Source organism: Neolamprologus multifasciatus, chromosome 18, assembly GCF_963576455.1.
Source record: "Neolamprologus multifasciatus chromosome 18, fNeoMul1.2, whole genome shotgun sequence".
NCBI classification, from domain to species: domain Eukaryota; kingdom Metazoa; phylum Chordata; class Actinopteri; order Cichliformes; family Cichlidae; genus Neolamprologus; species Neolamprologus multifasciatus.
The window spans coordinates 7,905,966-7,933,659 of record NC_140456.1 but is presented as its reverse complement, the minus strand read 5'-3'; the positions used below and the strand labels follow the sequence as shown (position 1 = coordinate 7,933,659).

The 27,694-nt window shown below is 39.5% G+C and overlaps 1 protein-coding gene across 2 annotated transcripts in view; it reads left to right on the top strand.

Annotated features, from left to right (window-relative positions):
* The window catches only part of LOC146497272 (contactin-associated protein-like 4), a 158,914-nt gene extending 132,473 nt beyond the window's left edge, over positions 1-26,441 (top strand). The window contains exons 18-24 of one of the 2 annotated variants that reach the window (XM_085141740.1): positions 2,145-2,384; positions 10,234-10,458; positions 11,972-12,105; positions 13,788-13,875; positions 19,634-19,852; positions 20,951-21,022; positions 22,294-26,441. In XM_085141740.1, coding sequence (XP_084997866.1) covers positions 2,145-2,384; positions 10,234-10,458; positions 11,972-12,105; positions 13,788-13,875; positions 19,634-19,852; positions 20,951-21,022; positions 22,294-22,487 — 1,172 coding nt within the window. In that variant the 3' untranslated portion in view covers positions 22,488-26,441. The other variant, XM_085141741.1, reaches the window with a different exon arrangement.
* Positions 26,442-27,694: the final 1,253 nt, after the last annotated feature.

Genomic DNA, 27,694 nt, shown 5'->3' with positions numbered 1-27,694 from the left:
ACTAGTTTCTGTATCTTCAGCTCTTCAAAAAAGCAAAGCACTGAAGGTCATTGGTAATACTAGGAGCCATAGGAAACCTCTTAACCTCCTGAGACCCGAACTCTTCCACAGCATGCATTTTTAATTTCTCTTTGATATTTGGGCATATTGGGGCCCGATGAATGTAAAAACAAAGAATTACCAGATTTATTTTTTTTACGTTATTTTTGTTTTTAAGAAAAATAAGAGCCAAATATGAGGATATTCATTTAAAATGGACAGAGGCAGTATAATGTTCTTGTAAGTGGATATCAGGCCCTTGTAGAGCAAAATTGAGTATTTTGGTCTAAATAACCCAAAATGTGATGTCCACATATGTGGACGCCAGGTCCTAGGAGGTTAAGGGGACAAAATATAGAATTCCTGATAAATGAAGCTGAAATAATTAAAACTGGTGGTCATAACTACAAAAGACATAAAAAACATAAAATTCTTAACTGTGTGACTATCTCAAATTAGTGTTTGGTAAAAATGACTTTTATGTGTGCTGGGTGTTCTTCCTGGAACCTTTTGAAACTTCATTTAAAATGGACAAACTTGCTTCCTGTTGAGTATTTGAAATCATTGCTGTATAATAGGCCAGCTGTGAGCTGTAGTTTTAATATCAGAGTCACAGCGTGAGATTGTGTTAATTATTTTAGTTCTTTTATATTGGGTTGTTGTTGTTGTTGGAGGCCAGTTTAAGATGGCTACATAGGTTTTTTTAAACTGTGCTTTCTGAGTCTCAGAATGCAATTTTTTAAAGAAATCTTCTTAATAGCTAAACCTTTACATGACTGAATGGAAATTTTATTTAAAAAATGGTGTAATAAGTAATATGATTCTTAATCTTCTTAATCTCAGCATGGCCTGAGATTAAGAATCATACTGATTAAAAATGTCAGCATGAGCCTAAACTCCCAGTTTTTACATGTGAACCTCTTGACTGAAGAAAATGTAAACACATTTGTCTTTTGTCAGGATGTCCAGGAGGCATATTTAAACACGTGACAGCAATAACTGTCACAATTTTGTATGTGTACGCCTGTGTTTAATAAGTGCAGAGTAACATGTTCTAATACATTTACAGCTGGAGATTTGTGGGTCGGGACACATTTGCAGTTAAAGAAAGGTGTTTGCATATTGTATTAATTTGAATCACTATGCAGAAAACTGTGGTACAATAGCTGTGATTATAACACTGATTAACATGTGATTACACTGTAAGTCTGACCGCTGCAGGGTTGCATTGTTATGCAAGTGAAGGCGTCCAAGTGTCTAACCTCTCTGAGTGATTATTTAAAGAGTAACAGTTGAAAGGATGACAGGATGACTGGATTGCAGACATTTGAATCATGAACAACGACTTCCAGGAGAGTCTGTGAGGATTCAAATGACTATTATGTTATGTCAGAAGCAAGTTTCATATTATGCGGTGCTTTGCTGGTTTAATCATTTATGGGAGTTGTATCAGAGCAAAGACGGAAGGCCTAGACGAGACTCTAACAGAGATCAGTGACTTGTTGGTGTGAAAAGCTGCTGCTGAACAACAGGACGTTGTCTCCTTCTAACTTTGACTGCAAAGAGCTGCTGAGTTAGTGCCTCGAGCAAGGTTATAGATCGACTCTGATATATGTAGAAAAAGAGGGGTTGTCTTATTTGAACTATGTGAAGAATTGGTGACTTTGTAAGATCTCAGAGAGAGTGTGTAACAATGAAAACAAGGTTTAAACCTCCACTAAAGAGAGCATGCAGAATGTCCTGTTAGACAGGCAGACAGATGGATGATAAAAGTTACGTCCCCCAAACTGCTTCCCACCTACAGTTTGTTGCTTCATTGCTGTTTTATCGTTGAGTCATTTCATAAAAACGTTTGACAGTTTGGAGCTTCTGGGGAAGCACAGGCGACATGTGTATCTGCTGTAGTTGACAGGAGAAGCTGTCAACACATAAAGAAATGAAAGAAGGGCTGAAACAAAGACAACATGTTGTCATGCTGTAGTAGATCGTTAGCTAAACATGCAGAATTTTGCTTCCTCTTTGTTTTGGAGCCTTTGAGTTTTAGTTCATTAATGTTTAAAATGGAAATGGGATGCTAATGCCATGCCCTCTTTTTGTGTTATCAGGAGGCACAGCATCTAGGCAGAAAGGCTTCCGGGGCTGTATCCGCTCTCTGCAGCTGAACGGCGTCACTCTGGACCTGGAGGAGAGGGCAAAGATAACACCAGGGGTTCAACCCGGCTGCCCGGGTCACTGCAGCAGCTACGGCTCGCTCTGCCAGAACCATGGCCGCTGTGTGGAGAGAGCCAGTGGCTTCCAGTGTGACTGCAGCCTGTCAGCGTATGCTGGAGTTTTCTGCCAAGCAGGTGAGCAGATACAGGAACACACATTTTACTATTAATACTGTGTATGGCTTAGGAAGTTGATTGCACAAGCTTTTCTCTTATAAAAACAGATTGTTTTAGATACTTAGTGATGCTGACCCCCAGGTCTGTCCCACTCATTTTTTTTTTTGTTTTGGAGTCCTTTTTTTATGCTGGGTTTACTTCTCTGTGGTTTCTTTGTTCTTTATTTAATGCAGGTTTTGTTTTTCTACCTATTTGTCACTGCCTTAAGTCCTTGTTTTTTAGTTACGGATTTCATTTAGAGTTTTATAGTTCCCTCAATGTGTCCTTTGTCCTCGTCTCCTGTGAGTTTCCCTCTGTTAACTTTATTCATGTGTCTGTACCCCCTCGTTTTTTTGTTTCTCACTTCTCGTTTCTTTTTGGAAGTTATTTTCTCTTTTGTCTGGTTTTAGTTTAATCTGGTTAAACAGTTTTTTCATCAGCCCGTCATAAAGGTCTCAGTCTGCTTCACGCATTCTGCATCGTGGTACTCTCACTTCATTAAACATGACAAATGTATTGTTTATGTGTAGAGGAACTCCACAGCAAGGTGAGGTACATGGCCCACTCATTCGCCCTTATCTTATTTTGGCTTTTTGAAAAGTTTGTCTTTTTTGTTGTTTGTTGCTGGGTAGCTTCTTATTGACGAGACACCTGAGGTCGAATGAGTAGAGTAAAAGTCCAGTATAACCAAAATGTCTTAAAGGCGCTCCATCGTTGATGAAAAAATGCTGAGCTCTTAGTTAATGTAAGATTACTTCTCAATAATGTAGAGTTAAACTTTTTGGAAGCATGATTTTAGAAACACACCGTGACATTTTATTTGATATTTAAAATACTTTTTGTCACGGTTCTGGGTTATTTTGACCCAGCATTTTCAGTTTCTTGTATTTTTTTTTCTCAAAGATATTTTTATTGATTTAAAGCAACAAAGAAAAACAGATACACACAGAATTGTTAAACAACAAGTTTCACAGTGACTGTGTGAACTGAAATATTAGAATACAGATTAATGACACACTCACATGTCTTGTAATTGCTTACATCAGTTAAAAAATACAAAAAAAACATTGCAAATACAACAACAATAAAATAAGACAAACACACATGACTAGAAAAAAAAATAACTTTTTTTTTTTAAATAAACAAAAAAAAAGAAGAAGGGGTGCAGGACTTCCTGAGTAATGCTGGAAGTCAGGTTCGCAACCTGGAGGCTGGAAAAGTATTTCAGGAATTGCCCCCACACCTTGTAAAACCTACCGCTGTTATTACTAATCGCATATCGGATCTTTTGAAGGCTCAGATAGTACATAAGGTCCCTCAGCCATTGCGTCTGGGTGGGCAAAGGGGCACCCCTCCATCTTAGTAGGATTGCACACCTAGCTACAAGGAAGGCGAAGGAGAGCATGCAACGCTGTGACGAGGTCAACCGTGCATCAGCTTCTCCAGTGGTGCCAAAAAGTGCAACTAATGGGTTAGGATCCATATGGTGTCCAAGAATTAGGGACAAGGTTTGAAATACATCTCTCCAGAATCCTTCAAGGCTAGGGCACGTCCAGAACATATGGATAAGGGAAGCCTCCGCACTCCCACACTTATCACAAGTGGGTTCAACATTCGGATACATACGAGATGGTTTGACTTTGGAGAGTTGAAACCTATGCACGACCTTAAATTGTAAAAGACAGTGGCGGGCACATAGTGATGTGGAGTTAACTAACTTGAGTATTAAGTCCCATGTATCCATAGACAATGACCGATTTAAATCTTGTTCCCAGGCCGTTTTAATCCGATCTATCGAAGAACCGTTCATGCTCACCAGCCTGTCATAGATAAGAGAGATAAACCCTTTACGTGTTGGAACTAGGGTAAGGAGCATATCCCCTGGGCTTGCAGCTGGTGCTACCGGGAAGTTTGGAATCTGAGATTGGAGGAAATGTCTGGTCTGCAGATATCTGAAAAGATGCAAAGATATTGTCAGAAAACAGATCATTGAAACATGTAATGCCCCTGTCACGGCAATCTCGAAATATAGGATCAGATAATGATGGCTGAAAAAAAGGGTTAGAAAAAATTGGACTCAGAAGGGAGAAGCCTGTAAATCGAAAATGCTTCCTCATCTGAGCCCACACCCTCACCATGTGCCAGACAACTGGATTATCAATTGTCTTGTTTGGGGGAAGGGGGAGTGAAGAACCAATCAGGGCCAGGACAGAAGAGCCTGTAGTTGAGTTCAATTCCATGAGCACCCAAGACGGGCAATTACCTTTGTTTTGGAAGTACAGTCAAGAAATAGTGTAGCTTCCCAATGGTAATATCGAAAGTTAGGCAGTGCCAAGCCTCCACGACTCTTGGGTTTTTGGAGTTGAGCCTTGTTCATTCGAGGGCGTTTACCTCTCCATATATAAGAGGAGATAATTGAGTCCAATGAATCAAAGAAGGATTTGGGGATAAATACTGGTAACAATGGGAAGAGATACAAAAATTTAGGAAGTATATTCATTTGGATTGAGTTGATTCTTCCCACCAAAGAGGTGGAGAGAGGGGACCACTGTGCCAGATGGGTTTTTTTGTATTATTTAACAGAGGGAAAAGGTTCGCTTTGAAGAGACAATTATGTTTCCTTGTAATTATTACACCTAGATATGTAAATTGATTTCCTGCCATTTTAAAGGGGAGGGTAGTATAGTGCATACACTGATGCATCTCCATCCACAGGAAACAACTCACTTTTATATAGGTTGAGCTTGTATCCTGAAAAGTGGCCAAATTGGCGAAGTATGGATAACAATGTAGGTATAGATATTTTGGGGTTTGAGATAAAGATTAAGAGATCATCTGCATACAAGGATACTTTGTGTTCAACACCCTTCCTCCATATCCCATCGATCTTGCCACAGCTGCGGAGTGCAATGGCAAGTGGTTCTATAGCCAGGTTGAAAAGAAGAGGGCTTAAGGGGCATCCCTGGTGGGTTCCTTGTTGGAGGTTGAAAGGCTGCGACTGTATGGAATTAGTAAAAACTGAAGCGTTAGGACACATATACAATAACCTTATCCATGAAATAAATTTTGATCCAAAATTGAATTTATCTAGAACTGTGAATAAGTATTTCCACTCGACCCGATCAAACCGCCGCCATGATTCTAGCCTACGTCACAGCGTCATGTGCGCTTTTTACATCCAACACAAAAACTGCAGTCATGGTCCTTTGATTGCACTCAGAACTTGGAAATTCTGCCTTCCGAATAGGAAGATGTAGGTAACACCAGACTGCAGATGAGCTGCATACAGGGCTGGACTGGGACAAAAAATCGGTTCAACATCAGTATCATAGCACCCGCCCAGCTGTATAGAAACTCCGTCATGCTAGCTAGTACCCAGTACGAAAAAGTCAGCATAACGAAAATAAACTCCACCTAAACTTGGTTTATATCTGACCCAGATAGACTGCAGGTCATAACTTCTTACCTGAAGTTCAGTTCACCTGACACTTGGACCGGCGGCCGCCTCGGGTCTCTGCTCCTCCTGCGTCCCCTTTCCCTCATCCACCTGCTGGCCTCCACCACTTGCTAATGTTACTGAATCAGTGGAAGCTCCGCGATAGCCACCGCAAGAAGTAAAGAATAACAACCCTATCTAAATCCCAGTAACGATTAACGCGTTCCTCATTTTGGCATAATAACTAGTTAACGTGCTCGTTACCACAATAATAACATAGTTACTGTAACGCATTACTTAATAACGCGTTAGTCCCAACACTGGTCTTGCCTAATAAGTTGTGTCCACCTGTTCCTCATTTCCTCATCTTCCTGCTAGTGTATTTTAGCCCCTGTCAGTCAGTACTTGTCGTTGCGTCCTCCACGTTAGTTATGTGTGTATCCCTCGTCTTCTGTCGTCAGGTTATGTCATGCCACGCCATGCATTCCCAGTCTAGTTAAGCAATCCTTGTTTGAGTGTTTTTGTATTGCCAAGTTTGTGTTTCCAGCAAATAAAGCTGCCGTCTTAAGTTAATATTTTGTCTCGGGGGCCTGCACTTGGGTCCAGCCACTGCCAGCCACACAGCTAATCGTGACACTTTTACTTTTCAAATCTCAAATACAGAGCAAAAAGATCACAATGATTATTTGTGATACAAAAAGAACTGTTCAGTTTGACCTGGATTCAAAACAGCATTGATTGAGCTAATCAATGCAAAAGCGTATTTTAATCTAAGTAGCTTATGTCAGGATCCCCATGCAGAACTATTCAGACGCACATGCTTTTCATTGTGCATATTGAGGTTTATAGTCACACATTAATTTTAAATTAACCAGAACATTTCTATTCTAAGGAATTTTTACACCTTATGGTTGGTTGTTTTTGCAGTTTGCTGACTGGCTCAAAGCACACAGGTAAAGAAACCAAACACAAGTTCTTCTGAGGGTGGGAAGAACAGAAGATAAGAAATATGAAGTGAACCCCTTCCCCTGTCTTTAGCTCTCTTATAACATCCTGACCAAAACCACTGTTCTGTGTGAAAAGCAAAAGTTTTGGAGATGGCAAATCATTTGATATTCAGAAGAGAGAGTTTGGATTGGGTTTTATTTCAGTGGTGTCACCTGCTTTGACCCCTCTCCAGAGGATCTGTCTAAACTCTACAGTATGCTGCACAGTGTCACATCATACTTCCATCCCCTTCCCTCAGCGCAACTGCCTTATACATCTCACAAACTAAGGTTAAAGCATAGTTTGAAGATATGTAGGTTAGTTTTATTTCTCTGAGAAGAGTCCTTCACTGTGAAGATCAGTCCTGATTGTCTCTCTTGCCATAGAAAATTAGTCTTTCAGAGTTATTTCTAATACAGATGGGTGAAATTCCTCAAGTTTGTGGAGTGGAAGTTGAAATAATGCCAAAGCACTTACAAGTGAGTGTTTATCCTGCTGCCTGAAGGTTAAGAACCTATACTTTACTGAAAACATTTTTCTGCTTTTATGCTACTCAGCACCCATCAAGAAGTACTTGATGTGGTTTGATGTAGATAGCTACTGTTTCATATGGTTGAAGTCTATTTTAGTGATTTGTTTTTGATGTTAAAGTCACTAACAGTGCGTCACTACATTGACCTTTGTGTTCTCCATTAGTTCAATAGCTGAGTTTCAACCATCTGTCCTTTTTTAGCCCGCCTCCCACTAAACACCAATATCTACTGATCTCCCACATCATGCTGATGCTGATGCTGATGCACGCTTTGTTTTTCTGTGTGAGTCACAGTGAGACACTCTGTGTTTGATATATTAAAAGTTAATCTCTGAATCTGGTTGGAAAATGAAAGCAAGAAGTTCTAAAGACTAATTTCTGTAATTAGAAATATAAAGTTCCTAAGTAATAAGACATGCACGATCCTTCCTACACCACAGCCCTCATTTGAAGTTAATTAAAGTTGGAAAACACTGTGGGGATAATTTTGTATATATTTATTGTTCTGTGCCCCAGAAATAATTTGTTTACTCTTACATTATTGAAAGCAGAGCTAACACTTTTCAAACTAGAATCTTTTTCATGTAGGCTGAAAACTTAGGGTGTGAAGTTTTCAAATTATTGCCAATGCTCTAGCAATCAGCTGAAAAGCAGAAGATTATTAATGATATTTTTGATAACTGAAATTCTGGAGACGTCGGTAAACTGGTAAAACAAATAAGGTGGGTTTCAAATATCCAGCTAGTTCAGGCTGGGTACTTGAGCTTCACTCTGTCACACAGAGGCAACACACCTCACTCGCTCTGCAGACTCACACATGTCTGCAGTGATGTGGACAATGTACGACTCTCTTGTGGTAAAGGTACAGCTGAGAGTGAAAGCAAAGCTGTCAGTTTACCAGTTAATCTACGCTTACCTATAGCCGCAAGCTATGAGTAGTGACTGAAAGGATGATATTGTGGATGCAAGCAGCAGAAGCAAACGTCATCCCTTAGAGCTGTTTAATTTAAGAGGGAGTTAAATAAAGCCACTACTCCTTCACAGTGAAAGAAGCTAGTTGAGGTGGTTTGGGCATTTAGCTGTGATGTCATAAGTGAGGTGTTCAGGCATGTCCAGCTAGGAGGACACCCTGGGCATCGCTGCTCAAACCCCTACCGTTGCGAGCTGGACCCGGGTAAGAGAAAGAAAATGAATAGATAGATACTGTAGGTTGATGATGATGATGATAATAATAATAATAATAATAATAATAATAATACATTTTATTTATAGGCGCCTTTCAGACCCTCAAGGTCACCTTACAGTAACACGTAAACATACCATGAAAAACATAAGAAAAATGTATATATAGCAAACATGGTAGATAGAATTTAGACATAAACAGTCATAAAAGTATAAAAGCAAATATAAAAAATGAGCAAGGTAAAAATGGCCTAAGACAGATCAGGTGTATGCAATTCTAAACAGATGGGTTTTGAGTAGTGATTTAAAAGTGGTGAGACAGTGTGTGGTCCGTAGAGCAAGTGGAAGTGCATCCAAAGTCTCGGGGCAGAACAATTAAAGGCTCTGAGTCCAATGGTAGTCAGGCGAGCAGGTGGAACTGACAGAAGGGAAGGTGAAGAAGAGCGGAGTGTACGAAGGGGCGAGTATGTATGGAGAAGATCGGATAGATATGGAGGAGCAAGGTTATGAAGCGCTTTGAAAGTGAGAAGCAGGATCTTGAAATTGACACGGAGGTGAATTGGGAGCCAATGGAGCTGTTTAAGAACAGGTGTTATATGTTCAGTGGATCTAGTTCTGGAAATAATACGAGCAGCTGTATTTTGAACCAACTGCAGTTTATGGAGGGATTTATGAGGTAAACCATAGAGAAGAGAATTACAGTAATCCAGACGAGATGTGACAAGAGCATTGACAAGTATGGCGGTACTGTGTGAAGTGAGTGAGGGACGAAGACGGTTAATATTACGGAGATGAAAGTAGGAAGACCGAGTGATAATATTTATATGTGCTGTGAAGGACACAGTGCTATCGAGAATGACACCAAGACTCTTAACCTGAGGGGAGGGTGTGACAACAGAGTTATCAATGGATAACAAAAGACTGGTTGGAACTGTATTTAGTTTTGATCTGGTGCCTATTAAAATGAATTCTGTTTTATTGCCATTAAGTTTAAGAAAGTTGTGAGAAAACCAGACTTGATTTCACTTAAACAGTCAGAAATGGATGTGGGTGGGAGAGTAGCTGTGGTTTTGGAGGATAGGTAGAGCTGGGTGTCATCTGGGCTCATTCCAAAGGCTGATCTCGTTGCGCAGGAGTAAAAAGTTTACGTTTGAGCTCCAGTGACCTTTGATACCTCAGAACAGCGGTCACCAACCTTTCTTGCGCCACGGACTGGTTTATGTCCGACAATATTTTCACGGACCAGCCTTTAAGGTGTCGCGGATAAATACAACCAAATAAAACCAGTACCAGTACCAAAAAAACAGAAGATTTATTCATAACACACGTGAAAAGACCCAGGGAAACCGAGTTAATGATAAAAACAATAAAAATATAATGTGAAAACCATACATTTCACACCCGAGCCTCAACTCTCGCGGCCCAGTACTGAACGAATTACAGACCGGTACTGCTCCGTGTCTCGGGGGTTGGGGACCGCTGCCTCAGAATGATGATAAAATATGCAATGTGAGTTTAAAATTTTGTGTCAGTTGACTTTTTTTTTTTTTAATTATAAAGTCATATATTTCATGTATGTATGACAGCAATAAGATGTTGTTGCACTATTCTATAACCTCTTTAACTCTTTTAATGTTTAATTTGAACAGCACTCTAAATCCTCGCCTATTTATTTTTGTCCTGTCTGCCAGAGGTGTCAGCCAGCTTCAAGCCTGGAACATCAGTCAGCTACACCTTCAAGGAGCCCTATGAGCTGAGCAGGAACAGCAGCGCTCTGCCGTCCTCCATCTACTCTGAGATGACACTGAGAGCAGAGAACATCTCTTTGAGCTTCAGGACAAACCAGAGTCCAGCTCTGCTGCTCTACGTCAGCTCCTACTACAGAGAATACCTGGCTGTGCTCATCAACAAGCATGGTAAGAGGAGCACAGACCTCCTACGCTTGTTTGTCTTTTCTTCTTTTCCTTTTAATGATCTCATCTCCTTTCTTTCCTTATCCTCCTCCTTAAGTTAATTGAGAGGTGTCTTGATCCTCCTTGTACACTGTTCTTCTCAGTCTTACCCCGCTAACTCCACTTTTAGTTTTCCCAACTTTAAAGTTTTGAAGCCTCAGAAACTTTTAATGCCAGCCCTCATTTTTCTCCCTAAACTTTGTCTAGTTATATTTTTTAAATTTGCTTCTCCTCCCGGATGCTCCTCTCGTTTCTCTTCTCCTCTCCTTTTATTCCCTCCTGTTCTCTCCTATTCATTCCTAACAACTTTTCCTGATTTTGACCTCGTTTCCTGCTCTCCATCATCAAAATCTGTCAGATCACTCCTCTCTCTGGATTTGCCTCGTCAGCCTTTAGCATTTTCTATACAGCCAGCTTTGCCAGCTATTAGGTTTTGTCTCAAGTTAAGAATAAAGCGTTTTCTGAACTTATCTCTGAGACCCAAAGAGTGACACTGCAGGAATAAGGATTAGGTCGGCCGATAATAGGAGGCAGGTCAGCGCACTTCTGAATAAAAGAGCCAGAAACATGCTGAAGTGTTTTCTTAGCTTCTGTGTGAAATAATTGTGTTGTGAGTTTGACTTTTAAACGTGGTACGAGGCACTTTGAGTTGAAAATTACATTTTCAGCATCCAGGAATCTAATAAAATTGGCACTTTGCTGCTAGATTAGTTGTAAATGGATTTTTTCTGGTGTTAATGATTCAGAGAAAGCTGATGGACAGCAGGGCATTAAGATTTGCTGCTGACCGTGGAGTCGTCAGGTAAATGCTCTTAAAATGAAGCGTCCAATTAAATCCCTGAGAGCTTTCTCTTGTTTGCCCTAAGATGGCTCATTTCTTTTTATCCTTGACTGCAGTTAAACCCCCTCAGCCCGAGCACTACTGCTTCACTTAGGGCCCTTTTTCCTTTTTTAAAGAATACATTTATTGTTATTAGAGCAGTAGCTGGTAGGTGGAGGTCTTTAATGTTTCCCCCTTCTCCTCAGCACCTCAAAAAGAAGATATTGAATTGTAATTTTAACCTTGTGATATGATTTATTCACTTTGATTTATGGAAATATTGCAGATGTGAGAAAGAAACTTCACTCTTTTGATAAATCTCCAATTAATATGCTTGACTATTAGGGGAATTAATTGGATTAGCTCTGTTATAGATGGGTAATTAGCGCTTATCCTTTTTATATGCAAATCTCAATTAATAGAACAACAACTTCTTCAAAACATTCAGATCCATATATGAAGGATTAAATGTATGTTTGCCCTGTTGGTGAAGATTATACAACGTAGCAAAGCCTAATTTTCAGGAAAAGACAAAACTTAATGCTGATGATCTCAAATCCTTCTTCTGTGAAAGTGTAGAAATGTTACTTCTTTCATATATCTGAGTTGTAACACTATTATTTGATGAGTATGTGTGTGTGTCTGTTGTGTATGAAGATAAGCTGGAGGTGAGATACAAGCTGGACAGCAGCAGAGATGCTGAAGTGTTAAGGAGCAGCGTGAGGAACGTGGCCAATGGACAGCTTCACACCGTTACCATCAGGAGGCTGACAGACTCTGTGTCTGTGCAGGTAAAAACACCTCATCAGCTCATGAAATTACTGCAAGTTTGCAAATTGGCAAAGTACAAAGACATCCAGCTCGCACAAAGGCGTCGGTATTGTTTTATGTAAAAAAAAAAAAAAAGTCCAGCGTTTAATGCAAATTTGCAAGGTTGTTGTTTTCTTACATCGGAGGAACAAAAGACAGATTAGCAGAACACAAATGATCCTGTTTGCAGAGTTAATGTGAGTGACAACAACAACACATTCCATTAGAAACCTTTGGCCACATCCCTGCCACCTTCGCTTCATAACCCTTAAAAAGTCTACAGACTGATGTTTCATTATTGTGGATCTCATAAGCTTTGGTACACAGCATCATGTTTTATTCACTGTTTGCCGACTGTTGTAAAGGTGATATATGCTATAGAATTTCAGTGCACGGCAGCAATCCCGAGGGTGTCTCTCTCCATATTACTTGCTCCTTTGCACTGTCATTATCACACCAGAAAACACATCATACAAACAAGCTTCTGCTGCCACAACTTGACAAGAGTTTCTTCTTTGCTGGAAACATTTAGTTTGCATGTTTGAACCACACACTGAGAATCACTTTATTTTGTATTTCCAGAATGATTAGCAGGTGTGGCTCGTAACAGTCACAGCAGTCTCATTGTGAGATAGGTGTAGTGATTCTTCTGACACTTCCAGAATTTAGCCTGACGCAACAGGTTATGATGTTATGATGTTGCTACGTTGTTATTATGTTGCATCAAATACAATATCCTAATTGTGATTATCCAGTAACCAGTACCGTTACCAGTAATGTAATGGTGCTTGAGCCACTTGCTAAAATTATTCCATAAATAATGCAAAGTCATGCATCACTGTGTCGTAAAACCTTTTATGTCGATGATGTGCTTTTGTACACGCAGATAAAGAAGATGAGGTGCAAAGCTACTTAAGATAAACTTTTTTTGTTCCATGTCTTTGCCAATGAGGAGCTTATCTCAAGGGCAATAACACACACACACACACACACACACACACACACACACACACACACACACACACATGCAAGCAGTTCTGGTGTGGACCGCACTACAGTATTGTAAAAAAATCCCTCTTTGTTTTAAGCCTTAGTCAGCAATTTAGTTTACTTCCACCCACAGTAGTTGGATGCAGCTATAGCAGGACAGCGCGGACAAACTGCCCATTAAATAAGGCACAGATGAAATATGAAGCATCTTCATCGTATCTGGATCTCCTGAATCTCCTATCTTGTTAACAAGAGCCTCAGATGATGAATGAGGTAAATTCTATCTAACCAGGAGGCAGCAGCCAGAATGCCTATATAATTATCAACTGTGAGATAAATTACAAGGTGACCTTGTCTTGCGTGGGTGTAGCCTCCTGATTCACTGTGTTGTGAGTCTCCAGTAAACTATGAGGCACATTTCATCTTATCACTTTCCGTCATACTGAATTGTTGTATCTTTAGCAGCATACAGTATAGGAGTCATAAGGTGATAGTTTTACATCCATTTTAAACAAATTTGAAGCAAATTTGAAGCACGTGTACCTCGTAATACCATTTCTGTTTCCGAGAACTCTGTAAGATGTTTTTCCCGTACCACACCTACCGCTCAAAGTTGCCGAAATTAAAACAAAACTTTCCTATTTAAATAATGGAAATAGCTCTCTTCCTTCAGATTGATGAAAATGCCAGAGAAGACTTCAATCTGACATCTGATGGGGAATTCAACGCTGTGAAGTCGCTGGTGTTGGGCAGAGTGCACAGTAAGTGAGGAGCCTGTAAAAATAGAGAATAAGCCTTTTTACTTAAAGAACACTCAGACTCGCACTCATTTGAATAACAGCTCTGGGGTGTTTGGCCTCATTTCACACTCAGCTTTGGGAAACTCAAAGAAATAAACGTAGCTTTAGCTGTTCTCAGCAAGCCTGATTATTCAGATTATCTGGAAAAAAAAAGACTGAGGCAAAATGGAAAAATGTCTTTAATCATGACTTTAACCCTGAACTTTGTGTATAGCTGCTGCAGGAACTGATGTTCAGACATTTCTAGTATCTTTCGTTTAAAAAAGATGCCATAGTTCAGAAGCCAAAAAAAGCAAAAATGATATCAACTTTAATGTATGATGTCCTGAAAATGGCAAGTGTTTCATAGCATTGTCCATTTTCTCTATAAAACACAGGCAATTATAGGTAGCTAAAACTAAAAAGTAGGTATAAAAAACATTTCAGTTAACTTAAATAAAAATAGAAACAAGATTTTAGAAAAAATAAAGCTAACGATACAATATTGTTGATTAAACATTGTTTAATTATTGGGGTTTCCATGTATTACTTTAGTGTCTTTACAATGTAAGCTCTTGTAACTTGGCGCTTTTCAATAAAATCAATTTGAATTGAAATATGTTTAATTTTAATGCTCATCAATTGTGGGAAAATTTGTTATTACAACAAGCTAAAGGAAACACCATTGCGTATGTGTTTTAACCCTGAAATATGATGACTAATATAATATAATATTGTTTCTGTAATTAATGGAAGCTTGGACGCTAGTTCAAACAGACAACTTGAGCTTTAAGAAGCTTCACTCTCAACTCGAGACAACTCGATCAGTCTCCATGAAACTTTGCGTAAACATTGCGTGAGGGCCAACGTCTTTGAAAGTTGACTGTTCAACTGAGCACAAAGAGACATTCATAGTGGGGGGGTTTACTAATTCAATTAAATTATATTTTTAAAAAAGTCTATATTACTTTTTTGAGATGCAGTAGTTTGTAAAAACGAATAAACGTAAGAACTCATCCCCATCGCCAGTTCATAGTGAAAACATGAAGAACAACTTCGGCTCAGTAAATAGGAAACACAGAAAATCAAACTCTCAGTCTAAGATGATGCAGGTGTTGTTGTAGGAGGTTGACAAATTCCCTCAGCAAATAACAGCTGGGGAGGTTGAACGTCATGCCTTTTGCAGTAACGTATCCGGGATTACAGATTTTTCAATTAGTGACCCTTATTTTATTGAAACCCTAACTTTCTTGTGTTGTGAATTTGCCCTGTACAGACTCTTATTTCTTGTATTTTTATTCTTTACTGTTGTGTGAATTTTCTTGCTCCATTTCTCTCTCACATTGCTGTTGGAACAGGTGAATTTCCCTAGTGAGGGACAATAAAGGATATTTATATTTCTATCAAATACTATGCAAATGAAACAAAACACAACGATGGTGCATTTATGCAAATCACTGCTAAACAATCTTTTTGTTATTATTCACAAATTGGTACTTATTGCATTTTAATTATGGATATGATCTGTTTGGTCCCAGTATAAGGATGTGCTGGTGAGAAGGATTCATAAATATTAAGTTAATGGAGAATATGGGATTCAGTTTTAGTGTTTTTTTAGCCATTAATCTGAATTGCATTACATTTCCATTATTTTTTCCATCCCATTTCTATTAATGGGGCTAGGATAAATATTCAGAACATTTCTCTGTATAATGCAGTGTATGCATAAAGCAACCTTAAAACATATGGTTCGGTCAACACAGTATAATCTGTAAACAGCATAAATCTTCATAGATGGTATAACCACTTCACTTATAGTAAAATGCATGTTATTATCGCAGTATGTGCAATTTAGACATGTAGATATTTAAAAATTACATAACAACTAAAATAAATACAAATGTTTTCCTTTTTTACCTTTCTATCATACAAAAATAGATACTTATTCTGGCAAATGGGGTTCCGTCGAGGGTTTACCGTGATTGGTGGGTGAGGTTAAACCAGAACTGTGTTTGCTTTAATGCACAAGTGCAGATTTTACACCTGGGGAAAAGTACTCACTCTCTGGGAGATGTAAACCACATCTTCATTGATCTCCAATGCATACTCTTGAACTGGGACCTGTAACGGTGCTGGGGTGAGGGAGAAATGGGCTCTGTCATGACTTATTCATGCTCTTCCTGAGCAGTACCATCAAAGACAGGCTGAGATATAAGCTGTTAATAACACGAGGTGCTGAGAGGCTGCAGGCTGTGGTCACAGCTTTCTGATAAGACTCGGAGTCACAGCAGCGCACTGGTGGTTTAAAACGTAACACTCTGCAATTAATAGTGAAACATGAGTCAGCCGAATGAAATGCCTTTCATCCGGGGCATCCATCAGGACGTGCTATGTAATGAACATAAGATAATGTAGAATTTTGCACCATGTAAGAACTGAAAAACTGTGGCAAAATCTTTAACAGTTTAAAAGAACAACAATTAACGAAATAATGGAAATCCCCATGTAATAGAAGCCGTGCATTCATGCTGTCTTATTACACAACTAATACAAATCCCCTCAGGATCCTTTTCTTTATGCAGTAAATCTGCTCAGTGTTCCACTGTGGGTTTTAACCCTGTCATGTCAGCATGTGACCGGTCCTCCCCTCTGTGTAACCAGCAGAGGCTGGGAGTCAGATCAGGATCTGAAAAGCAGCAGGAAAGTGGATTTTCTGTCACTCCCCTCGAACCCTGTCATCCATCAGCCTAACTAATGGACCCGGAAGGAATACACAGAAACAAAGTGGGGATAGAGAGAGTGGCTGTAGTGTATCAGCCGAGAGGAGCTTACAGGCTGCGCCAGTGTCTCCTGCTGCTCTCATCAGCATGCAGATGTGTGCTGCTTAAACCACAGTCACCTCTCAGTCATCTGAACAGATAGTGATGCAGCTGTTTCCAGCAGTAGTGTGGGCTTTCACAGCTGCTGTTTACACTGCTGTGAAGGAGCAGAGGTGAATGATGGAGAGTTTGAAGTCAATAAAATGAACAGAAAGAGCTGGAGAGTGCACGTGTCAAACGGAGTGATGGATGCAGACTTTAAAGCTGACCAGCTGAACGGTTTGTGTTGTATTGACAGTGTGTGTGAGGTTGTGTGTGTCCTTATTACTGTCAATGAGCTGCCACTATTGTCCCACTCTGATAACGTGGGAATGTGAAGCAGGATCAATGAACCTGTCAGTGTTTGTCGTGCTTTTTGTCGTGTCAGGTCACCCTATTGGTTGACAGAGCAAGCTTCTGAAAGGTTAAAAGTTCAGTTATCTGAAGTGATTAACTAAACTGTCCTATGGAAACCATAAGGTTTATATTTTTAAAGCTGTTGTTGAAATGATGACACACATGGCTTCTTTTAATGTAAAGCATTTCGTTTACATTTTAAATTTACATTTAAAGTTAGTCCTAAAACCAAGTTAACTACGGAGCCCCGCAGGGGACATGGGAGAAAAAAAATTAAGACGGACTTTTGCGAGATCTCGCAAAATTTCTGCGAGATCTCGCAAAAGTTGAATTCCAACAATGGCGGCAGCTACTTAGTTGTAATATTACTCTTTCTGGGTCACAAAATACATTTTTAAGATATTTTGAGGCGTGAATGTAGTTGTGTAAACGTCAGCTATCTGCTCGGTTTACAAAAAAATTAAGACGGACTTTTGCGAGATCTCGCAAAAGTCCGTCTTAATTTTTTTGTCTCCCATGTCCCCTGCGTTAGTTAACAAGTTCAGTCTGATAATAAGACAAAACAGCAAGGTCTGGCCGCTGTGGCATGCCAGTAAATTGTAAAACTATAGATTAAACTTACAAGGTGAAGCTAACTTACGGCTGACAATAGATACACATTTCTTAGTGATACAAAGCTTCTCACTAAACTCTTTCCAAAAAAAGCAAAGACATGCACGTCTCAAATACTCGAAGCAATGAGTTACAGACGTGGACAAAATTGTTGGTACCCTTCAGTCAATAAAAGAAAAACTCACAATGCTCACAGAAATAACTTTCATCTGACAAAAGTCTTAATAAATAAAAATTCGATGAATGTTAACCAATGAAAGTCAGACATTGTTTTTCAACCGTGCTTCAACTGAATTATTTAAAAAATAAATGCATGGAACAGGCCTGGACAAAAATGATGGTACCCCTAGAAAAGAATCAAAATAATGTGACCAAAGGGACACGTTAATCCAAGGTGTGTCCACTAATTAGCATCCCTGGTGTCTACAATCTTGTAATCAGTCAGTGGGCCTATGTATAGGACTCCAGGTAGTCGCTGTGTTGTTTGGTGACATGGTGTGTGCCACACTCAACAAGGACCAGAGGAAGCAAAGCAAAGAGTTGTCTCAGGAGATGAGAAAGAAAATCATAGATAATCATGTTAAAGGTAAGGGCTATAAGACCATCTCCAAGCAGCTAGATGTTCCTGTGACTACAGTTGCACATGTCATTCAGAAATTTAAGATCCATGGGACTGTAGCCAACCTCCCTGGACGTGGCTGCAGGAGGAAAATTGATGAAATCAAAGAGACGGATAATCCGAATGGTAACAAAAGAGCCCAAAAAGACTTCTAAAGAGATCCAAGGTGAACTTCATGCTCAAAGAACGTTAGTGTCAGATCGCACCATCCGTTGTTGTTTAAGCCAAAGTGGACTACATGGGGGACGACCAAGGAGGACACCATTGTTGAAAACAAATCATAAAACAGCCAGACTGGAATATGCCAAACTACATGTTGACAAGCCACAAAGCTTCTGGGAGAACGTCCTGTGGACAGATGAGACAAAAATGGAACTTTTTGCAAAGGTACATCAGCTCTATGTTCACCAACGGAAAAATGAAGCATATCAATATCCTACTGTGAAACATGGAGGAGGCTCTGTTATGTTCTGGGGCTGCTTTGTGGCATCTGGCACAGGGTGTCTTGAATCTGTGCGGGGTACAAGGAAATCTCAAGACTATCAAGGACTTCTAGAGAGAAATGTGCTGGCCAGTGTCAGAAAGCTTGGTCTCAGTCGCAGGTCGTGGGTCTTGCAACAGGACAATGACCCAAAACACACAGCGAAAACACCCAAGAATGGCTAAGAGGAAAGCATTGGACTATTTTAAAGTGGCCTTTTATGAGCCCTGACCTCAATCCTATTGAGCATCTTTGGAAAAGCCGCCCTTCAAATCGGAAACACCTGGAGCACTGTTTCCTTTGAAGTGGGCCAAAATACCTGCTGGGAGGTGCAGAAGTCTCATTGACAGTTACAGGAATCGTTTAATTGCAGTGATTGCCTCAAAAGGTTGTGCAACAAAATATTAAGTTGTGGGTACCATCATTTTTGTCCAGGCCTTTTTCATGCATTTATTTTTAAAATAATTACGTTGAAGCATGGTTGAAAAGTAATGTCTGACTTTCATTGGTTAACATTTATAGAATTTTTATTTATTATTACTTTTGTCAGATGTAAGTTATTTCTGTGAGCATTGTGAGGTTTTCTTTTATTGACTGAAGGGTACCAACAATTTTGTCCAGGTCTGCATTTGTTCACTGAGAGATCCTTCTCCTTGCACAAGGCTTGCTGGTTGATTTGTAAAGTTACACTTTCAAATCATTATAAAATCGACAAAAGGGCAAAACTCTCAAAAGTGGATTATATGGTTGTCACAAAAAAAAAGACTTTTTGGTATTTTTGATTTTAAGAGTCTGATATTTTCTTATTCCCAGAATCTGATGACCTGGATCCAGACCTGGCCAAGTTGGCGTCCCTCGGTTTTACCGGTTGTCTGTCTGTGGTTCACTTTAACACCATGAGTCCTCTGAAAGCAGCTCTTCTCCACTCAGACACCAGCCCCGTCATTATCACTGGACCATTAGTCCAATCTAACTGTGGCTCTGCAGCTTCAACCAATCCCTATGCAGCTGAGAACACACACCACCTGTCAGGTAAGAAAGGAAGAGCCTCATTTGCATCATCTGTGAAGAAGCTGTTTTGTGGTAATTAAATTGCTCACAAATTATTAGAGTCTTAAACATCAAAAGACTTGCTCTATTCCATAACTGTATATATATACATAATTTCTAAGGGATGGTCGTGTAAACTGTTTGGTACACAGAAATCCTCCAGCCAGAATTTATCATTCCAGCTCAGGGTTATTTCTCTGGGTCCAATCAAGCTGTCATATAGCCCGCTGTGTGCTTTGCAGTTTGGAGAGGACGTGATGTTCAGAGGGTGGGATGGGAGGTCAATAGAGGCTCGACAGGGAATTCTTGCCTCACACCATGGCTGGAAAGTTGTTTCATAAAAAGCGAAAGCCCAATTTTCTTGCACTGGAAACATCAGCCTTGCTGTATGAGCCCTTGAATCACCCAGGGTGCTGTACTTTTGCTCACTGCAGATGAGAGTTCAATTAATATTTCTAGAAAAATATATTAAACACGCCCCCCAAAAAACATTCAGAGGATACCTCTGCCCTTTCATTTTAAATGTAACTGCTGCTCTCGCTGGCCTAAACGCCTTATAATTTCCAACCCTTTTAACATGATAATAATTGTGCAGTAGCAGGTTAGAAGGCGCGTGTGTGTGTATGTGTGTGTTTGTGTGTGTGTCTTATTGATGAGAGCTGCTTTTTGTGAGCTGCAGTATGGTGTCATTAAATTTGTACACCTTGTTGGGACGACAAATGACAATGTGCTTGATAACATAATTAATTAGGCCCACACAGGGGAGTTACAAACATTTCCTCCGGTCTTGTTTTCATCCAGTTTTATATTTCTTAAACAGTCGTCTAACTTGCTGCTGTAGTGTTTGTATCTGTTTTTATGAGCGTTATTGTTTCTCTAAATAGCCCTCCTTGTCCATTTCTTTTGTCTGACCTGTTCATTTCCTCTTATTGCCTCTCATTCATCTACCTTACCTCGCTTTTCTATTATAGCTCTCTGTATCTCCTTTTAATTCACGTTGCCCTTGGTTTTTCATCCTTACTGCGTCTATTTACCTCGTTTTTCCCTCTTTATCTCATCCTTTCTCTTTCTCTGCTGTAGATCAGTCTGGTTCAGCAGGTTCGGGTCAACCTTTGATCAATGCCATTAGGACGGACTCGGCTCTTATTGGAGGTACCGTTTTTTTTTAAAAACATACTTCAATATACCGTGAACCTTTTTCACCTTGTTTTGCTGCGTTTTGCTGTTGAACTTTTCTTGAACTACGTGAGACTCAATATTTCAGCGATAAGGGGTTTTTGGCAAAGGTGATATGATGAGCAAAATATTACATTTGAACTAAATTACATCCCCCCCGCTTCTCTGCAGAACGATTCAAAATGAAGATTGATTCCAAAGTGTTCCCATAAAGTTGTAGCGAGACAAAAGTGAGAGATTCTGGTGTTTCAGTGTACAAAGGGCAGCTGAACTAACCAAACCTCTGCTGAAACTTTCACCCTGTTATCTTCAAAAGTTTTAAAACCAAAGTAGTAAAGCGCAAAATTGATATCTGTTTTTGAATTCCAATTAGATGAAACTTTCTCTGAATGAAGAAATGTGTCAAACAGGAGTCCAGCTGGGTACAAATGTGTGAAATTCTGTTCAGTGTGTGCAGAAGTTAGATTAGAACAACCAGACTGCAGGGCAAGAAAGCCGACTTACCCAGGAGTGATGGGCAGACAATGTACTGTGAGACTGTGAGCACTGTGAGAGATTTACAAGTGAATTACAATGTGGATTCTACTCACTTCATTGTCTAACCCAATTATAGGACTGTAGGTATTAGCTGCAGGACATCACATTATTTCCAGCTTTCTTATGATGACAGTTCTTTATGTCTTTTTGACGAGTGATTTCCAAAGGCTAAGCGTGTTACTGTTATTGGCATACTTACAGTCAGATAAGAAAAGTAAGACTTAAATAAATAAAAATGTTAGTGTTTACCTTTTAAAGGGCTTCTTGTGTTACATCTTTGTCCCTGAGATGAGATATCCACTCTGTGTCAACAAACCCAACAGCAGCTGCTCAGCACTAACTATTTTGTACCTTCTTTAATTAACATTTTCTTTAATAAACAGCACAGCGAGCAGGTTTTGAGCCACCTCAAATAGGTGCAGGGATTTATTGAAACGTGCAAACATACAAGGACTTGCAGGGTATACGAGAGTGATATTAATATTTGGTTTGACCGCCTTTTACTCTGAAACACAGCCTCTGATCTCTGTTAAGCAAGCTTTGTTGTGATTTCTGTAAGTAGTTCTCCAGGCTTGTAGTTTGTAGTGCTTTTAAACTCTATTGTGTATAATTAAGTCCACTCCATTGATTCAAATATAAAGTTTAAGTGCGGGCTACATAACATAAAAGACCTGTCCAAACCTGAATGCCTGGATATGTCTGCCCTGCAGGTGTCATCGCTGTTGTGATCTTTGTGGTTGTGACTGGGCTGGCGATAACGGGCAGATTACTCTACCAGAGAAAAGAGACATATCGAAACCAGCAAGCGAAGGACCGGCAGGAAAACAGCCAGGATTTTGCTTTTAGCAACCAGGCTGATACCCAGAGCGTCCCCTGTGAAAACCCAAAGGAGTATATCATTTAACAAGAATCCTGAATGCCTGATGAGATGGTGGTTTTTGGAGGGGTGCAGACCGGACTGTCCGTCATCCCTCAGCACTTCAGACTGCACACTGAGCCACAACGCAGCGGCTCCACGCAATAGAGAACGTATAAAAGGAACAGTTTTGTCTTTTACTGTATATTATGTATATAGTGAATCAAACAGACTACAGTGCTGGACCTAAAAAGTGTTGACAAACTTGTTTCCACTACTATAAATATTTTAAAAAAAATGTATATGTTGGAAATTATGTCTACAGCAGTCTCTAGGTATTGTCACTCTGTCATATTCAAAGGTTGCAGGTATTTTGTGTGTTGTTTTTTTTTATGGGTTGATTTAACTTTATTTCTTTATTCCTGAGAATCAGGTTGTTTGCAGTTATTTGGCTGATGGTGCATTTTTATGAGGGTCATGAATGTTGTTTGCTTAACTGGAAGTGGAAAAGTCTGTCCCTTAATCAGGCCCTCAGGAAGACTACTTCTGTAAGTGCTGGCATTTGTTCATTTGTAATGCCTTTTTATTATGCGGGAAGTTTTGGGAGAATAACAATTTGGAGTTTCTGGAACCTTGAAGACGTCTTTAAAGGAAAACTGTGCGAGCTTGTACAATTGTACTTTGTCAGAGGAATTTAGCTAACAAACATCTATGGACTGCTTTTGTCAGCATTTCAATTATACATTTTATTGAGTGATTACTTTCCAGCCATGCTGTGCTAGAATAGATTATTTTGGTCCTTTTTAAGTGACATCTTAAGGTCAACAGTCTTGCTCACACATGAATAAGCACATATTGCATTTGTACTGTTGGTATGCTGCAGTTGTGGAAATAAGAGATTTTTATACAGTAGGGACTCATTTTCTCCTTTCTTTTTCAGTCTCAGAGCACACCACAACATTAAACCTTTTCTTGTAGTTTCCTAGCTTTTTATATATATTTTTCTTTTATTAAAGTTTTCTCCTCCGCGCTGCATGTTGCCTGCTGGGAGCATCCTCCCCAAATGCTCTAAATGTCTCTGAATGGGGAAGTTTTTATTGCTGGCGGTAACAGTGCGGCTGTCTGTCACCTCATTCACTGCACACAGAGACGGTTAATGTGTTTGTGAAATGCTAATCTGCTCTGATCTGACAGGTGAATTGTGATTTGATGGAAAGCAGAGACAGAGGAGAATAATAACACTGAAAGATAATCTGAGAGACTGTGTCAAGCAAACATGGTTATAATGAAAACACCACCAAGCAGAGAGGCCCAACAGCAGCTGTTTATCAACACACGCACACACACCACCGTCTCTCTGAGAGACCCAATGCACAGATGGGATTTTAATGACAAAAGTTGCTAAATCTTCAAAGTGCATAATTCATCTCTTTGTGTTGTTGTCTGTCCCATTCTTGATTCCAGAGAGTTCATTCTCTGGTGAAGAAGCACTGACTGTCCTCGCAGCAGAAGTTACTGCAGTGCAGCACTCTTAGGTTCAACAGGTAACTCTGACATCCAGACGAGCGTGCAGACTGAACTGTGCTGGATGACACGCTGCATATGTATAAAGCAAATAAGACGTTTCTCAAGACCCAGAGAAGAACATTTTCAAAAGTTTCCTCTGCAAACACAGCGTAACTTTGGCACCAGTCACTAATGTGGGATTTGTGAAGTGATTCGTGGAAACCGTGTGCAAACTGCCACTGTGAGCGTCTCTGGTTTTGTCAAACCATTTTAACACGACGAACAAGATTACAACCATGTTACATTTGAGGCTGATCATTTTCTACACTATTGTGTAGAATTTTGTTAATTTGTCATTTAAAGGATGAAGACCTGGTCACACGAGAATTAAAGGAAGCCTGTGTTTTTAGGAAATTGCATTATTATATTATATCATATTTAGTACTGTCAGCGTTAATCTCGTTAAAATGACGTTAACGCCATAACTGGATGACATCAATGCATTAACGAGCTAACCATGCTAACGCGTTGATGCTGTGCAGCCACACGCACGGGGCGATCCACAGTAACTCGTTAACGAAGATTTGCCGCATTAATGCAGTTATGGCGTTAATGTCATTTTATTGAGATTGACGCTGACAGCACTATTATATTATATTATATTATATTATATTATATTATATTATATTGGGCCATACAACCACTTCAGAGTGGTACCGTTGGTGTGGGAGGGTTACATCCCACTTCCTGTTGTATATTTTCTGTTGTCATCAAGTGGACGTATTAAAGAGAACTGGATGCTGTATTAAAACATTGTGGCTCTTTCATTCAGGTTCTAAATAAAGCACGGGCTAGTTATCCTGTATGCTCTGCATTCTCGCCAAATTTAAGCCCATGAATACAGGAATATTATCTGTGACACTCCAGAGAGCATGCATACCCGAGACTCCCACATGCCACTCCTACTGACTTCCACTTGGCTCCCTCAAACCGACTAATGGACTTTAATGAAATAATCATACCGCTACTTTCAAAGCATTACTGAACTTTTAGTCTAATACTTTGATCTGTAACTGAGCTGAATGTATCAAACTCTCACGATTAAAACGGAAAAAAATTACGTTTGTGACTTTAAAAAATTGTCTAAAAAGAACGAGTTAAAAATCAGAAATGTGCAGCAAAGCCTGTAATGTGAGCACAGCCACAAGAACTATACATTCTTAATGCTCCACTAGCTGATGAGCTACAGCTTCTTGACTGTCTTTTAGTTTAATTGTGTAACGGGCTGTTTACACCGCCTGTCATTTCGTCATCATATTTGTCAGTACAGATTAACTGACTAAAGAACTTTCCAAAATAAAATCAGGAAGTCCTTATTGTCATCAAGTTTGTCCACTTACTAACTTAAACGTTTTAAATACATATTTAAAATCATGTATTTTAAATTTCATGTTCCCGATTTGTTTATTTATTTATTTATTTTTGATAATCTAAATAGAAGTGATTGATGCAACATGGCTAACAACCTACAAAACCTTCCTCTACGATCTCTGGCTCTACGTTCCCTCAAATGTTGATAAAATATGCAAATTGGCTAATAACCTAAATTAATGTGATTAAAATAAAGCAAAAAAAATTGCTTAAATTCACTTTGCATTGGTGCCATGTTAGATCATTACCCTAGCAGGTTGTGGGGGGTTATTATTATTAATTTGATGAAACTTACATCATGTGACCAGGTCTGAAGTTATGCAGTTTTCTTATTGTCATCAAACTCTGTGAAGTTAAAAAAACAACAACAACAACAACAGGTAACTGATATTAATTGTGATATATATTTCTCTGTGAGACTTTACTTTGATTGACGAGTCATTTTGTTACCGTGAGCACAGTACACAGGTGCACCTATAGACAGGATAAAACATGGACATAGCTTCCAGGTCTGAAAAGCATTACTGAAGTGCCTTAAACCTACAGTTTTCTAATTGTCCAGCAGGGGGCAACTCCTCTTTCAATAAAACTTACAGTTGTATAGAAGTCTATGGGAAAACACTCCCTGGCTCCCTTGCTCTGTGTGACTTCAGTAAATATTCCCCTGATGGATTTATGGTCATTCGCCATAACAAATAACAACATTAAGCCCATTTTGTAAATTACTGCCATCCAGAGAGTTGTGAGGGACTTATCATTGCACACTATTTCACTGTTGGAGCTGCCCTTCCCTCATTGCATCTGGTTTCAAACGGCTTGAAATGCTCTACTCAAGGCTTCATAACAGGACTTTATTGACCAACAGGCCAAATCAGAGTGGCTACGTCCATCCTTTATACTGTCTGTGTATAAACTGTCCTGCTATGGGAAATGCTTGCTAAAGTATTTGTGTGTGAATCTACTGCCTAGCTGAGTTGCTAACATATAAGTACGTAGCGAAGTCCCGGTAAGGTTTGCCAAAAACTACCGTCAAATTAGTTTTTGGCAGTTTTTTTCAACAGTACTGAGGCTAAAAAAAAAAGTTTGGGGAAGTGAAATTTGACCTTTTCATGGGATTTATTGACTTTAAGATAAATATAGAGTAATTAAAGTCTTATTCGTCTTATTTTTTTTTTGACTGACAGTGGTGTAGTTTCTCTCTGACAATGCACTTGTTTAACGATGAAATGTTGTCAGTGTATCTGTAGTGTTAGTGAATACAGTGATGTGAGTGTGAGTGACATGCAATAGAAATATACAGCTTTCATCCATAACTCTGGTTGTTTGGTTATCAACAAAAAAGGCCTGTTTGATGAAAATAAATAACAATGCTTTTTTTAAAAATAAAAACTATCCTGTTTTCATGCTTTACACACGAATTGCAGGAGTGTTAAACAGTAATTGTGCTTGTGAATCAATTTGTTCTTACATTTACATATCTGAAGGGTTCTGCAGGACGATGACATGTCTTTCCGCAACAAAATGAAAGAAAATTAGTTGAGGTAAGATTCTTTACAAAAAAAATGTAAACCACTGCAATCTTTTGTTTCTTTGTTAAATGAATGTGACATACAGCAAGGACTTCCCCCTCAATAACCATAACAATTTACATACATTTACATCTTTTATGTGTGTTCCTTTTAACTGGAGTGTGGGAGGATGCTCATCCTTCACCGCTGACATTTATGATGGCTGTTAACATCCCAGAGATGAGAGAAATATGTAAAGCCATGTGGCATCCAGGAGCAGAGGGTGACAAAGTGATTGCCTGTGAAGAGTCACTTAGCGCCTCTCTCTGTTCAAGCGCTAAGACGCCTGAGGTTATGATATGATTCAGCTGCCGCACATCAGTGGTCCCTGCTCGATTCGTTTAAGTATCTGCTTACTGGTTGTGATCAGAGGCCACAAGTAAAGCTGATAACTGACATCTTCAGCATCAGCTGCGATATCAGAGACTCGCTGAAGAAAACATCAAACGGATCAAATAATCTCTACAGCCAACTAGAATTTAAACTCGTTAAAGGATTCAGTCTCATCTGTGGGCAGTGCGGTATACATCTAATGCGTCTGATTAGGATGATAAATACCAGTCTCTTCCCCTCTTCGCCAATCAGTTGACAGCAGAGGGAAAGAGACTGTCATCCTGGGTTAACATTTGAAAGAGCTTTGATGTGCTAGCTTTTTCATCTGCGATGGCGCTGTGACTCACAGGGCTTTATGCAGCTCCCTTCCTTTGGTTATTTTCGACACACACAGTGGTTGAAGCTTTGGAGCTGCCT